Below are 16,925 nucleotides of genomic sequence, written 5' to 3'. Positions count from 1 at the left end.
AATCTTAATTTGTTCTATTAGGACACATATTAATTAAATTCTAAGATTTTTTTTGGTTTGTAATTATTTGATTATATTGTTTCAAAAGTTTACTATTATTTTGTTGCAAAAATAAGTCTTATTTCAATGGTTTCCAAACATATCCTTAATTTGATTTTAAGTGTTTGTGTAATTTTCAATCTTTATGATTATAGTATATTTGTGAATATGCATAATTATATTAAAAGTCAAATTTTGAAAATCGAATTGGTCATTAAACTGGTAAAGTTGAATATTCAAAAGTTTAAAAGTTTATTTGAGGTTCAATTAGAATTGAGTTGGTTAGAATAAAATAATGAATAAATTAGCATTTTTATTTACGAATGTTTTGAACGCTGACAAAACTACCCATAAAAAATTAAAACTAAAGTTAAATGCATGAAAGATAGAGTTCAAACAACAAAATTATTCAAACACTATAAAATCATTCAAAATTTTTAAATTACTCCTTTTTCTAACCTAACGTAATTCCAAATTTTCACTCACATCCTCTTCTTACCCCACCCCACCTAGCGAGTAGCCACCACCTCTTCTCATCCTAATCCAAACAACTTGTAACCACTACCCTAACCTAAATAAATTGTAAAATGATGTCGTTGTCGATCTCAGAAAAGACCCATTTCTTCTTGGACCAAATGCCAGAGCCGACAATGCAGGAGTCAAAGAGGTTGCGTGAGTACTTGCTGTCGAATTTCTGAAAAGAGGTTGTTGTTAGTATTGTTGTTGCAAGCTTTGTTGTGGTGTTGTTGGTGGTGGTAGTGTTGTGGCAGAGGAGTTATGGTTGATTCTGAAGTGTGGGATGAGTAGTGGCCATGGCTGCAGATTGTGGTGAAAATAATGTGTGGGTGAAAATTTAGGATTATGTTAAGTTAAAGAAATGGGTAATTTGAGAATTTTAAATTATTTGTAGTGTTTGATTAATTTTGTTGATTAAATTCTATTTTTTATAGGTATAACTTTAGTTTTAATTTTTGGTTCATAATTTTTTCAGCGTTTAAAATTTCTATGGGTATAAATAGTAATTTATTCATAAAATAATATATTTTTTAGAAAATTTATTTTTTGTATTTTATTATTTTAAATCAATTAACTGCTAAAACATTAGATTAGTTTGATTGATTAACTAGTTTTTTGCAATTTTTTTGACCGATTCATAATAGATATTGTGTTTGAATTAGATTGATTTGATGACTACTAATTCTGAAAACACTTTTAGATTAAATGAAAAATATTTTTATAAATAAAGAGATTAGTGAAGTGATAAAATAAAAGATTAAGCACTATTAAATTTATAACTCCATCATTTGTGAACCTTAAATTTAATATGTGATGATTAGAATGAAATGTATGAAATATACAAATTTAGCTAGTAAGGTAGAATTGAGTTGATATAGATATAGGCAAGGTCCAAAAATAGGACTTGGTATAGAAAACATAACAATGAGTCAAAAGATCAAAAAGTCCATATAACTGAGAATAGTCAAAACTCCGGATACGACTTAAATAGACAAATGACTTGGGATGCTTAAGAATTAATAGCCAAGGGAAATTAATACAACATCTAAGTATATATGTATAAAAAAAAATTTTAAAACACATAAAATTATTACTTTAGTTTAGATTGTATAGCTATTATAAAAGGATGTAGCAAATCACAAGAAAGGATAAGTACCACTATAAACAAAGAAATTTAAGAACACTTAATTAATTTAAGCATTGTAATATCTTTGCAGATTATTCTCTGAGTCTAATTTGCACTCGAATAAGAAGGGGTTCTTAATTACTACATAAATTTGATAGCTTAGAGTGACTCCCGAATAGATATAGACAATGGGTATGTTTCTGGTGGAGCTAATCAGCTAACCATACCTATTACTAATATTTCGAGAATTACTTGAAACTGTAATTTGGGTTTGAATGTAAGGTCCAAGTTCATTTTGGGGTTGTGTTTGACATTTTCTGGTGCTAAGGTGTCATCGTCTGACGTCTTGGTGAAGGTGGGGGTGGTATCTGCAAGGGACTCGGATACTTAAGTTAACAAGAATTTTAAGTAGGTTTTTATGCAAATTAGAGTTTAGAAATACCTGAGATGAATGAAGTATTTATACAGTTGGAATGGTGACCTAGGGGTCACCTTTGTAACTTCCACTCCTATCTTATTCAGTAGTTATCTTTTTTCCTTTTATCAAAGGATTGTTGGGTTGTTATGATTTCATATTTTGAATATATGAGTTTGTTAGTAGAATCAGTTACAGTCTTGCCAAGAGATTGGGTAGATGAGGTCGGTCACCTGAATTTTGTAAGTTTTGAGCTACATCTATTTTGAACCTGGCTTTAAGTTTTGGGTTAGGATATGAACAACTAACTTTCCTTGTATAGTTGTGTATCTAACTTTATATAAGTGGATTTTGTTCATTAGATAGATAAATAGAAATAAATATATTTTTTAGAGTATTTATACAAATTGGTCCTTAATAAATTTCAAATTTGACGTATGGGTCCGTAACAAATTTTAATAGCTTCGTGAGTCTTCAACAACCATTAAGATCCGTCAAATTAATTCTCCGTCAACTCGACTTGTCATACCTTGACAGCAATTTCCCACACGGAACATTAACCATTAATGACATGTAGGATCAATTGAGGACAAATTGATCTATGTCTTACAAGACAAAAATTCTAAGGACTAATCTAACTCATAACATAATTCGTTAAGGACCAATATGTTTGATTATGTTTATTTTCTGCTATATGTTGTCTTGCTTTATGTGATTGATGAATATAATTGTATCTTACTCTTGGATATGGTAAAGACTGTTGTCTACACTTCAGAAATTTGTTGCTAATTTCTTTGGTTTTTAGTTTTTGAAGTTCATGTTGTGTATAATCAGTGTCTATAATGTGATACCAAACACTTATTTTGAATGTCTATTGTTGACAGACAACTACTATAGTTTCAATACCAAATACTTATGTCAGTTTTTAATATAATTATCATTTATTCCTCGTTTACTTATGTTGGTTTTAATATAAAAGTTATAATTTATCTGTAGTTTACTTTGATCTATGACATTTAATAAGCTCAATGTTTTACATATTAAAATTAATATTTGCAACAATCATTCTGACATTATATCAATGCACTCTCTAGATATCCAAAAGCCACCTAAATCTCTTAGTTAAGCAATCTACATCTTAGAAATAATAAGACAAATTATAAATCCTAGAGAAAAAAAATCACGCTTGCACAACTCTTAGACTAGCCTCTCTTTATAATTATAGCATCATTCTTCTTTTCCAGTCAATCAGTTCTCTTAGCTTTTTGATTTTATCTTTAATTACATTATTATGCTCACTAGTAGCAACTTGGAAATAAAAAATCTATCAAACCATACAAAAAAGTTACAATGTGAAAAGTTTTTCTGCAAAGACGAAACCTTATTAAAGCAATATTTCATAGAGACCCATATTTTAATGAAATCCTAAGTTCACTTACCTTAAAATTAGGATAACTAGAGAAAAATTTTTTTAAATTTTTTACGTGACGGACTCTACAATTACGGCATAGGCTTTACAATGAAATATAGGATTTTAACTTTTTTTTTGCAAGTCGATTTCTCATTTAGCTTGACGCACTGTTAACTGTCCCATTATCATTGAACAAACTCCTGGAGTGCAGGCAGTAGTCCTTATTATATCCAAGAACAAGATGATATCATACTCATCAGTCATTAATCACAGAGAACAAGACAGAATATAGCAAAAAATTAATATAGTTAGATATATTAGTCTCCAATAAATTATATTGTCAGTCAAATTAATCTCTAAAAAATTATTACACTTTTACGTTTTATAAGATAGAGACCAATTAGTTTTCAATCCCATGTATTAATAACGTATGAGTCAACTGGTTAACGTACCACGTGAGGCAATACCATTAGGGTTTTGATGGTTTGAATAGACAAAAATACTAATTTGACAGACATAAATAGTTATTGAAAATTCATAAAATTATTAAAATTTATTAGAGATTAATACATTTAATTTAAATTTAAAGATCAATTTGAATAAATATTATATTTTTTATTCTCTTTACAGAAAGTATAAATGATAATTAAATATACAATCAAACTTTTAAAATTTGATATATCCATATTTTATAATTTTTAGGGTTAAGTACTAATTTCGTCCTTAAGGTTTGGGGCGAAAATCAAATTCGTCCCCGACCTTTTTTTGTTATTAAAATCATCCCAAACGTTCAGAAACATTTTAAAATCATCCTCCACTGCATTAAACAAAATTTAATGACAATTTTGCCCCTGAACCCTTTGACGCTTCGTTTTTTATTCCCGCGAGGAGAGGAGCTCGTTCTCGTGGTAGTCATCTTGAATCAGGTATGTGTGCAGCATTGGTTTCGGTTTTTTGGAGCATGAACTTAATAATGTGTGATGGGTTTTGTTGGTTTACAAAAACTGTTTGGGTGTGATTTATAGTTTTTTGTTTTTTTGTTTTAGGGGATGAGAACCTTTAACCCGACTATCTACCATGATGGTCGATTTGGATATGACAATGGGACATTGAAGTATATAGGGGGACAAAGGACAGTGATCGAAGATGTTGAGAGTGATTGCTGGTCTGTTTTTCAGGTATATGCTGAGGTGCGACAGTTTGGGTACACAGAGAAAAACATTTCAGCTTTGTGGTATAAGGACCCAAGTTCTGAATGGTTAGAGAAGGATCTGAAGTTATTTTCGGGAGACAGAGATGCACTTGAGATGTGTAGAATAGCGGAGCTGAAGAGTCATGTTGAGCTTTTTGTGGTCCATAAGGTTGAGGATGCTGAAGAATTTTCTGAAGTAGGGTTTCTTGATGTTGGAGGACAGGGTGAACAGGGTCAGGAGGTGGAAAGGGACAATGCTGAAGAATAACATAATCGGAATCAGTTGGTGATTTTTGAGGGTGAACAGGGTCAAGAGGTGGAAAGGGACAATGCAGAGCAGGTTAACGACGGAGATAAATTGAACCCAGATGAGCAGGTTAAATCGAATAGTGACAATGATAGCGATGATGAGGAGTTTATTCCATCTGATGTTGACGTTGATAGTGCAGATGATGTGCTGTTTACAGATAGTGAAGAGGAGTACGATGATGAGAGCGGGTTTGAGGAAGTAAGAGGTGCTACGGATGGTGGTCGGGTTGATAAAGGCAAAGGGGTTGCAGGAGGTGATTTCAGTGATGAGGAAGGGTTCAATAGTGATGAATTGGATGTGGATTATGAAGTTGGTGGTGGTTTAGATAAAGAGGACAGCCAGGATGATGATAATAATGAAGCTACTCGATATCCGATACATAAAGATGTTAAAGACATGACGAGTTACAAATAGGAGGTTAGAACTGTATATGCTTCAAGGGAGGAATTCAAGGACACTGTAATAGTGTATGCACTGTAAACAAGAAGGGGACTGAGGTATGCCAAGCTTGACTTGGTTAGAGTGAGGGCTGCTTGTCAGCCAGGTTGTCCGTTTTGGTTATGCGCAGCAAAAATGAGTGAGGAAGAGACTTGGCAGCTTAGGTCGATGAACCTTAAGCATACTTGTGGCCAGTCACATAGGGTTGGGATAATGCATACTGGTTGGCTGAGTAGAGAATTTAAGAAGAAAGTGGAACATAACCCAAAGGTGAAGATAAAGGACCTGGTGAAGAAGGCACAAAGAAAGTGGAATCTGACTGTGACAAAATCAATGGCAGCTAGGTCTAGACAAGCTGCATTGGATGAGATACAAGGAACTTACCAGAAGCAATACAAGAGGATTGCTGACTACTGCTCGGAGCTGCTACGGGCTAATCCAGGGTCATCAGTGACGCTCAAGGTACAGAGGTCCCCTGATTTCGAGATTGAGGATCAGCACCAGGGGTTAAACAATTTTTGCATATTTCAAAGGGTATATGTGTGTCTAGCTGCTTGCAAGAAGAGCTTTCTGCAGTGTAGGAGGTTTATTGGGTTCGATGGGTGTTTTCTCAAGACACCTCAAGGAAGGCAGTTGTTGACAGCAATAGGGTGGGATCCTAATTATCAAATGCTTCCAATCGCGTATGCCATTGTGGAGATAGAGACTAAAGACACCTGAAAGTGGTTTTTGAAGCTGCTAATTGATGATTTTGGTGCTGAGATAATTGGGAGATCAACCTTCATGTCTGACAGCAGAAGGTAAACGGTTATCCAATCAATTAAATTCTATTTATTGGTAAATTTAATTTCTATTTGTTGAATCATATAACTTATATTGAAACAATTATTGTTATAACACATAATTTTACCTCCTTTGTTAGGGTCTGCTGCCGGCTTTCGATGAAGTCATCCCAGGTGTAGACCATAGGTTCTGTGTCCGCCATTTGTACAACAACTTCAGGAAGAAATATCCTGGACTACACTTGAAGCAGCTGATGTAGAGGTGTGCAAAGGCTACACACTGAAAGGAATGGGAGAAAGAGATGCAAGTCATCAGGCACATCAATGTGGAGGCGCACAGACATCTGAATGCTATTCCTCCTAGATTTTGCAGTAGATCCAGGTTTAATTTTCATTCTAAATGTGACACTCTTGTAAACAACATGTGTGAGAGCTTTAATTGTGCAATAGTAAAGTCTAGGGAGAAGCCTATAGTTACAATATTGGAGGACATCAGGGTTTATTTGATGAGTAGATGGGCTGTTAATAGAGAATTAATTAAAAATTTTAATGGTACAGTTTTACCTCGCATTAGGGAGAAGATAGAGAGGAGGTCCAGATCAGCTGGTGAGTGGAGGTCTTACTGGTCTGCTGCACAAACATATGAGGTTGTTAATGGGTTGTCTAAATTTGCTGTTGATCTGTCTGCTCATGTGTGTTCTTGTAGGAAGTGGCAGCTCAGTGGTATTCCTTGCACACATGCCATAAGCTGCATCAATTTTAAAGGACTTGACATAGATGCATTTGTTGATGACTGCTACAAGAAGCCTACCTATGTCAAGTGCTTTGATTCAGTGATCAATCCTCTGAATGGCCCAGATTTATGGGAGAAGACAAACTTTGATGATGTCATGCCTCCTCCTTATTGAAAGCCTAGCCACAGACCAGTCAAGAAGAGGAAGAGAGGACCAGATGAAGCTCTGGACAGCAGCCGGTCCCACTTGTCTAGGAAGGGACAGATTCAGAGGTGCCCAAACTGTGGTGAATCAGGACACAAGAGGGGAGGATGCAAGAAACCATCCCTAGATGTAAGTGTGTTTACAACATGTATGTTAGGGTTACAATTGAATGGTTCATTAACTAATTTTTTTAATGTGTTTCAGGCCGAACAGCCTAGGCAAGCTGCTGTGAAGAGAACCAAAGAAGGGAGGAAGCCTTCATCTGGAATGCCCATAACCAGGTCTAAGGCATCATCACAGCCTGTTATGCAATCTGCAAGTGGAGGTAGGAGGAGGTCCAACAGGCAAGATAAATCATCATCACAGCCCCAACCAGCCACCACCTCATCTAGACCCAAGTCAACCCAATCCAGGTCCAAGCCCAAACCACCATCACCTAGGCCCAACACACCACCAGCAGGTACTCTCCACCAAAGGCCCAAGATAAAGCCCATCAGAAGCTCCATACAGCAACCACCAGCACCAAAGGAAAAGGATGCATCCAGCTCGACCTTCAGTCACAGAATTTCACTTCATGTATCTCCAAGAAAGCTGAGGCTCATGGCAAAACTGCCACCAAGACTTTGGGGAAAACTTTAGACTTTTGTGAAAATTTCAGTTGTGTGGTGTTATTAATGTATTGCTGACTTGAGTAGATCCAATGTTTGTGGAATAAATTACCATTTGTACCCATGAAAGTTTAACACGCTGACAAATATATCCATAGAAAAATGAAATTGACTTTGTACCCACAAAAGACAGATTTTTACAGACAAATCCATCCAAACCCTAAAATTATTTAAAATTCCCAAACTGCCCTCTATTCCTCCACATCATCCCCCACAACAGGCTCAACCTTGAACCCGCTGGCTTGTCTATTCAACCCACCGTTCTCCCTTCTCGACGTTTCTGCCTCTTCCTCAACAGCCTCTTTCTCCTCTCATGGTCAACATCAACAACCCCATCTTTATTAAGGTTTTTTGAATCTTCCAAATTTTCCAAAATTTTCATCATTTCTCACTTCTCACTGGCACCACTCACGAAGGGCGTAACCTTCCTCCGATCCCATCTCTGTAGGCAGTGGAAGCACTGGTTCGTCTAAGACAAAAACCCTGTCATCGTGGTAGCGGTTGTCGTTACCATTTTCTGCTACATGCACCGGTTCGAAGGGAGACTGGGAGTAGCTTGGATCTAGATCGCTGAACCCGAAGATGTCCAGGGAAGCAGACGAAGAAGTGTGGTCAACGACGGGGACATTGCCGCCGGAGAAGTTGGAGTAACCACCGTATCTGGAGAAGTTGTCTTTGTCGGCGTGGTTTTGGTGGTGATCGGAGTCGACACTGAAGGTATCAAAAGCAGACATGGCTTCTGTGTCTATGCTGTTTTTGTTCTCTCTCTCTTCTATACAAAGATGGGTGCTTCGTTTGCTTAGCTTAAATTGAATAATTGTATTCAGAGAAAGAGAGAGATGCTGTTAAAAATTAGAACATTTATTTGACAAATAAATATTACCAACAGCGTTCATATCTGCGTTCCTCAATCGTGGGTTCTTTTCTCCTTCACTTTGATTTTTTGTGTTATTGATTTGTGGGGTGCCTGATTTTTTTTTAAAGTTTGAATTTTTTTTCCATAATTGATGAAGAGGATAATGAGTATGGGGAGGAGATAGATGAAGAAGAGGGGGACGATAATGATGTTGTTGAGGTACATGAGATTGAAGACAACGATGATGAAGATGGGGTTGAGTATAATGGCGGCGGAAGTGGTGGTGATGTTGATGGCTATGGTGATAGCAAGGGATGAGAGCGGTGCTAGGGACGTAGGGTTTGGAATTGGAGAAGAGAAGATGGTAAATAAAATTAGAAATTAAAATTAGATTATATTTAAAGGGCAAATTGGGAATTTTAAATAATTTCTTAAGGTTTGAATATATTTATCTGTAAAAATCTATCTTTTATGGGTACAAAGTTACTTTCGTTTTTTTGTGGGTACATATTTGTCAACGTTTTAAATTTTTATGGGTACAAATGATAATTTATTCAATATTTGTGACACTTTTTTTGGTCTGAAACTTACACAACATGGTTTATGCTTCATGTTTCTTAGATAGCAACAGAGTTGCTCTAGGTTTCTGGATGTCATAGGTATCCATCTTTTGTTGTTGTTTCCCTAATCCTAAAGATAATATTTTGATCAGGGTCCATGTAATGGAATTGATGGTGATTGAAGTTTCCACCTTTTGGTGTTATTTTTCTATGCTTATTAATGAATTTCACATAGTTGTGTTCTGCTGATATGCTTGTGGTTCTGTTTAATGTCACTTCATATGCTTTAAAGTTGATTAACACAACTCTTCATTATCAATTCCAGGCAAACATATAAATTTTCCTTTCCAATTAATTGTCAAATTACAAGGATAGCAGTGCACTCACATAATTAATCACAAACACCCTAAACCAAACTCATTAACACACACTCCGTCAATGCACATGTTCATTCAAGCACCTCACAATACAACTCAATTTACAAAACTCATATTCACTCAAACACATCCAAAGTGAACCCTAAATTCTCCCCTAATTTCATCAACCATACTTGATAAACACATATTTTATGATGTATTTTGTGCTCAATTTAGGTGATTTGTTCAATCCTTCACTCACTTATTCATGTAAATTGTATGGTTTTACTTTTCCTTCCTTATTATGTGATGTATGTGAAAAATATGTTTCCTATGCTTAAAAATTGTCAATTTTAATTACCCTTTATTACCATTCGATGCCGTGATCTGTGTGTTGAGTACTTTCAGGCCTTATAGGGCAGAAATGACTTAAAGGATGGAAAGGAAACATACAAAAATGGAAGGAAAGCACAAAATAGAGTTTTGAAAAAAAGGGCAACGACGCGAGGGCATGGACGACGCGGCCGCGTGCCTAGCGTGAAAAGGCAGCGACGCGAACGCGTGACTGACGTAGACATGTGCCTTGAGCAGAGCGCAAATGACGCGTACGCGTGACCGAAGCGAACACGTGATAAGGAAAACTCCCAGATGACGCGACCGCGTGACCCACGCGGACGCGTGACAGACGCCACGCACCAGAAACTGCCGAAAACGCCCCCAGCGATTTCTGAAACCCTTTTTGGCCCAGATCCAAGTCTAGAAAACACAGATTAGAGGTTATAAAGTGGGAGAATGCATCCATTCATTAACATGCATTGAATTATTCACTTTTCATAATTTAGATGTAGTTTTTAGAGAGAGAGGTTCTCTCCTCTCTTAGGTTTTAGGATTAGGATTCCTTTTAAAAGGGTTAGGATTTCTTATTATTTCAACTTATTATTTCAACTTCCTCTCAGGTTCAATATTCCTTTTACTTTATATTTCTCTTTTACTTTCAGATACTTCAATGTTTTTCTTTAATTACTTATGTTGCCAAATTGGCTTATGAACTCTTTATGTTTAGATTGATTCTCTCTTATTAATGCAATTGAGGTAATTCAGATTTATGATTCTTATTTAGCTTTTTTTTTTATATTCTTGGCTTTAATTGATTAACTGAAAGTTCTTGAGTTATCAAACTTATCGTGATTGATTGTTATGTCTGCTAATTGAATTGAATTCTACTAACTCTAGTCTTTCCTTAGGAGTTGGCTAGGACTTGGGAATCTAACTAATTAGTCCACTTGACTTTTCCTTGCTTTCGTAAAGGTTAACTAAGTGGGATTAAACTCAATTCTCATAAGAATAACTAGGATAGGACTTTCGAATTTTCATACATTGCCAAGAGTTTTATTAGATATTAATTTATTAATCCCTGCAACTTATTTTCCTTGTTCAAACCTTTCAAAACCCAAAAACATTGTTTTCCATAACTAATAATAAGAACACCTCCCTGCAATTCCTTGAGAAGACGACCCGATGTTTGAATACTTCGGTTTATAAATTTTATCGGGTTTGTTACTTGTGACAACCAAAACGTTTGTAAGAAAGGATGATTGCTTGGTTTAGAAACTATACTTGCAACGGGAATTTATTCTGAATTCTAAACCGTCAATCATTCGTTCTTCAGTACTTCAACGGCATCACACATGGTAGCCCCTGCCTCTGATTCAACCAAATCTGCGACCAGAAGCAAAATAAACAAACTCATCCAACCGTCCCAACACTGCAGCAACCTTGAACTTCCACTCAATATCCCTCACTTTTGTTTTCAGGGCCGCAACTTTCCTCTTCATCCTTGCAACTTGCGGATTCTCACTCTCTGCTTCTGGGTCTGCCCATCGGAAGAACTCACACTCTTCTTTGATCTGCAGCATCCCACCAGAGTCAGTACCCAGAATAAACAAAATATTGCCATCAACCACCAACAAAAATTTTAAAAACGAACCTCATAGTAGACACAGCCCCAAAATCCTCGTCTAGGGTTGTTCTTCGTTCCCGAAATTTTTAGCACGGGTCTCTCACCATGTCCACAAAGAAGCTCCCTCTTCTGCGCAGACGACCGACTCTGAGACGACCGTGAGCTCTCGGCAGCCATGGCTCCACCCACCTTCGCGAACCCTAGCAGCTCCTCTGTTACGTTGGTTAGGGATGAGATTTTGATTTCATCCCAACCCTCCCCAACCAACCATTTATAAAAATAAATAAATAAACAAATAAATAAACGTTATTCATTGAAAGTTCAACTGACAATAACAACTAAAAGGGTAAAAGTGTCCAATAATTTTGTTTTATCGAAGGGAGGATGATTTTAAAGCATTTTTTAGCGTTGGGAATGATTTTAATAACAAAAAAAAGGCTCGGGACGAATTTGATTTTCTCCTCATACCTTAAGGACGAAATTAGTATTTAACCCTAATTTTTAAATACAATATATGATATGATATAACCATATTTTATCCATTTTAGATAAATTTGTTTTTGTCCATAAACCCACAAGTACAACTACCAAAAGTCAAAATACGAGTTTGAGTACGTTTTACTAGCTACGATAAATATTTAATTTTTTAATAAGTGATTTATTATTAATTAATCAGCGCCCAGTTGTATCAAATTCACACAAATTTTTATTGATACTTTTCTTTTTGTTTTTTATTTGTTTGTTTTTGATACTTTTCAGTCACCAAAAAAAAATCAAGGGAGTGAAGTCACGGGCGCGTGAAGTGAGAGGTTGGTCTGAAACTTCAAAGATAAGCTCCAAATCTCAATGATTCCCATACTCAGTCGACATCTTAATATTTTCTATAAACTGTCATTATTCAAATACAGTTTATTGGATTTTAAAATCGTACTTAAATTAAATAAACTTATAATAAAAGGTGTGTTTTGCTCGAATTTCGTTCAACTAAAACAAATAAAAATTTGTCCAAACTTGTATCAAGATTTTCGATTAAAAAGTTGATAAGATATAATAAATTGCTGTTAAAATTTATAGTAGGATTAACAAATATGAAAGCATGCGGTGAAGTTGACGAGGGCAGAAAAAAAATTGCATTAACAAGACAATAATCTAAAATTATTTTATTTAATTTAATATTTATAATTTTATGTATTTATTTTAAAAATAATTAATAAATATAAAATAAAACAACTTTAAACTGATTTAGATTGATTTTTATTGTCTTTTAAATATTTCCAATAGATAATTAACAGATACGACGATGAAAGTCTTTAATTTATATACGCCGAGTGCTTTATTCATGTTAATTATTTTCAGATGTCAAATAGATAATTTTTTATTTTTTTGATTATTTTAATCAAAGTCGAGTCATTAGTAGTAGTTAAAAGTTTAAAACTCAACCCTTCAATTCAATTATCATGGAAGGAAAGATCCTCCAACAATACTACACTCACAAAGGAATGTGACAATCCCAGGGTATAACCAAGACTAAATCTTTTTAAAAGGCCCAAGTATCTTGAATCTTTCACTTCATACACTTCATACTCTCTTGCCCACACTAAAATTGATTGCTCAAATTGAGCACTGTGTAACGACATTTCGCTCTGTCAAGTATATTTGAGAAAATGTGTATACTTGTTAAGCACTGTGTATCTACACAAGTGTCTCAACTAGTCAACTGTTGGATGCAGTGTGCACAACCCAACAGTGTAAAGACATGTGTCGGTTTGATGTAAAAAAACAAAAATAAGTAACAATAAAATGGCCTATATGGTGGGAAAACACAGATATCCACAATAATAAGGAATAATGGTAGTGGGGAAAGAGAATGCACTGTAACATAGTTACACTTACCCTGTGAACATTTAACTGTACCAATCAAGAAAGAGAACTGAAAATGTAAGCACAAATAGAAAAAGTATAAGAAATGTTCTGCTGCTGCTATTCCGCTGAATGGCTTGGGAAAGTTCTTTGTTGCCAAGTTCAACATTCTTAGTAGCTTCAACAGCCTGCAAAAGAGCAGCAGCAGCATATGACAATTGCACATATTGGATATCAAACAAGCAGCTACAAATAGATGGAAATTAGGATTACTTAGCGGGGTGTGCCTATTTAATGATTGCTACATAAACGAATTTTGTAGATTTTTTGCTTTAAATTTGAATCAATAACCATTTTCTTTCCGCTGTTATTATACTGTAATTATCCCCACCTTTGCCCTTAATTTCTTAGTGCTGCAAACCACCCAGTGTATGCAAGCTAAAATTCCAAAAGAGGAAAACAATACCTAAAACTTTTTAAGCAACATTGTGTAGATATTAAGTAACTAGTTAATTCAGGAAAAAAAATGTGGTTGACTCTGATCATTGCTTGACAAAATATAAAGATAGGTACCTGTATTATATAACAACCACAAAGAAAATAGAGGCAAAAATCTGAGGTGAAGAGCATGAATTATCTTACCTGCTCATACAGATGCTCAATTTGCTGAGCTTGTTGCAAAACGTGTGTAGATACGAGGTGATTTAATGCAGACATTTCCACCATCTTAGTTTCAGTTTCTTGAACTGTATCTAGAAGATTGGACAATTCCACCTACAGGCAAAGGAAAATTGGCAACATGTTGGTTATAATAATCAAATGTAGACAGAATTAAGTCTTATACAAACTCTTAACAAAACAGAATTGAATCACCTGAAGTGTGCGTGTTTCATCATCCAATAGCTGTTGTTGGACTCTTAGAGGCTCATTGTGTAATTCACTAGGTTCTCTGAGCTCCATGTCATCTGATTTAGGGGTTTCTATAGAATCTTTCTTGGTTAGGCGATTAAGTTTTCTTCGTGGCATTGCTCGATTAATGGCATCTTGGAAACGAACAGCTCTAAGCTTATCAAACTGAGCTGAAACTGAATGGAGTTTCTCACTTAAGATTAGAACCTAGAAAAGTAACCAATCAATTATTTGCAGCAAAAAATAAAAACAACAACAACAACAACAAAGTCTTATCCCACTAGGTGACGTTGGCTACATGGATCAAACAATGCCATTGCACCCTATTATATATCATGTCTACATTGAAACCAAAAAAAAAAAAAACAGCCATCTCGAATCATGATAACTTTAGGTTCAATATGATAAAATTATCAAGCATGTGTATAAAGGGACCATGATTTTCTCAGAGCCCATGTGAGGAAGCAGGAATCAGTGTTGAAATCTAGATTGTTTGTTAAAAGGAAAGCTTAAGTGGAGTCCAATTTTTATCCAGTGGCTTACAGAGGAACACAATAGTAATAGTATTCCGCATGAATTAAGTAGTTCTAATCTGATGGTCTTATCACCAACATGGATAAATAGCTAAATTTTCTTTGTCTTCTTTTTTTCATCTAAGGTGATGGAAACTGATAGAATTGTGTAACTAACATATGTAACTAGTAATTGAATATTATCAGACAAGAACAAGTCCATACCACCCCATGTTTGTGGGCAATGGTGTCAGCATTAGCCTTTGACGTTGTAATGCCAAGCCATCCTTTTGATGTTTCCTCTTCTTGATTTATACTATTTTTGAGAATATCAATTTGTTCCTGACAAGTTTTAACAAAAACACTAACCTGCACAAAAGTAATTATAAAATGAAAGCATAAGAAAAATTCTAAGCAACTTTTCGGGCATGCATCTCTAATTTCGATACAAAATATATAACACTTCATATGATCTGTAAAGATTGAAGGCTTAAAGGAAGGAATAATGATATGCAAGTAGGTGAAGCAAACAAATCCATGGGCAGACAATTGTGTTTAGTCAAATACTTAATACCACAAACATCAACCTAGTAAGAGACACATTCTACTTAGTTAAATGTATAATGTAAATACGTTCAACAGTTCAAATTGAACTAAAGGCTTAATAATGAGCTCTGCTTATATATTGCTGTGAGAGAAATGTACAACACATCTGCAACAAAAGAACAGAAGATACAAAACCCAGCACTATGCCCACCTTTAACTTCTTACTAGTCTATGATAACCAACCAAATGGAAGTCAAGAAAAGAATACTAATGTGATTGAAAAAGTAATCAAGGCATAAGATAATGCACACCTAAGGACCCCGATCTAGTAATAATTTACATTGACAACGACACTGCATAGGAAAATAAACTTTTTATTCCTGATAAATGCCTGATAATAACGAACTTCTAAACTATATATCATCGTTAGAAAGTTTTACAACATCAATGTCACTTAGTAATATATATAAAATTACTTAGATGCCAATTAATCAACAAAGCAGGACCAGTCAATACTTTCATTTTCTTCTTAAGGGTGGAAAAAATAAAGAATTGAAGATGCTACAATAAGATCAAAACTAAAGTGTCAGAAAGCTTACTTCATGTTCAATACTATCTCGCTCCTTTTCAGTTGTGCGGTGCAAATCCATATAGTCCTTTCTATGCTTTGACAAAAATTCTTCTAGTTCTCCAATACTCTCGAGCTATATATATATAGCCAAAAAAAAAAAAAAAAAAACCAACAAAAACAACACAAAATAGAAGAATTACTGGTTATCCGGTAACTGAAATTTCGGTCAAAATGGTCAATATCAAGCTGAGTATACCGTCTTCAGTGCAGCTTTTGAAAACGGCGACCTTTGTGGAGGTTTATGAATAATGAAAGATGCCATAACTGACGCCAACTTAGCCTACCAAATCACATTGCACAAGAAATGTCAACAACCAAACACAGACATAATATTCAAACTCAATCGAAATTGCTATGATCCAACAAAGCTTAGTTAATTAGGGAAAAAAACATTTAAAAATCGTAATGAGAAGTAATAAGGTGGAATTTCGGAAGAGGGAAAAAACGAATTGAGGTGGAAGTGAAGCTTATACCTCATCATACCCCAAAGATCGTGCACTGTGTCGAACAGCATCTTTGAAATCCTCGGTTCTGTCTCTTGCCCTTGCCATTGCTTAATACCCAAATCTGCTATAACAATGGCGGGGTTCAGAAAGCAAATTATCGCCAGAGGATCGATTGATACCTCAAATTCGTAACTGCTGAGATCGTATCGCAATAGGGCGAGATTTTGGTGGAAGAAGAAACGTGGTGATCGGTAATTTTGTGAAGAAGTGAATATGCAGGTGTAGAATACTCTGCAAAAACCTATGCTGGAGGGAGAAGAAAACGCGAAACGCAGCGTTTCGCAGCTTCCCTTCTTCTACCTGTTTTGGGCCTTAAGATGTTTTTAAGTTACCAAAAATAAGCTAAAATCTTAAGGAAAAATTTTAAGTGTATCAAGAATACCGACGTTCCAAT

General features: G+C 35.2%; 2 protein-coding genes across 2 annotated transcripts; both read right to left on the bottom strand.

Annotated features, from left to right (window-relative positions):
- Positions 11,317-11,744, bottom strand: LOC107641228. The gene is made up of 2 exons (XM_016344726.1): positions 11,595-11,744; positions 11,317-11,514 (listed from the first exon to the last, which is right to left on the bottom strand). Exons 1-2 carry the CDS (start codon positions 11,742-11,744, stop codon positions 11,317-11,319), a joined length of 348 nt encoding a protein of 115 aa, XP_016200212.1.
- Positions 13,223-16,859, bottom strand: LOC107644316 (syntaxin-81). The gene is made up of 7 exons (XM_016348155.2): positions 16,499-16,859; positions 16,222-16,305; positions 15,994-16,098; positions 15,074-15,217; positions 14,301-14,543; positions 14,070-14,201; positions 13,223-13,615 (listed from the first exon to the last, which is right to left on the bottom strand). The coding sequence occupies exons 1-7, from the start codon at positions 16,574-16,576 to the stop codon at positions 13,472-13,474; spliced, it is 930 nt and encodes a 309-aa protein (XP_016203641.1). The 5' UTR covers positions 16,577-16,859; the 3' UTR covers positions 13,223-13,471.

This window comes from Arachis ipaensis, chromosome B05 (assembly GCF_000816755.2).
Source record: "Arachis ipaensis cultivar K30076 chromosome B05, Araip1.1, whole genome shotgun sequence".
Taxonomy (NCBI): domain Eukaryota; kingdom Viridiplantae; phylum Streptophyta; class Magnoliopsida; order Fabales; family Fabaceae; genus Arachis; species Arachis ipaensis.
Note: the sequence above shows the minus strand (reverse complement) of the source record. Positions and strands in the feature narration are given on the sequence as shown.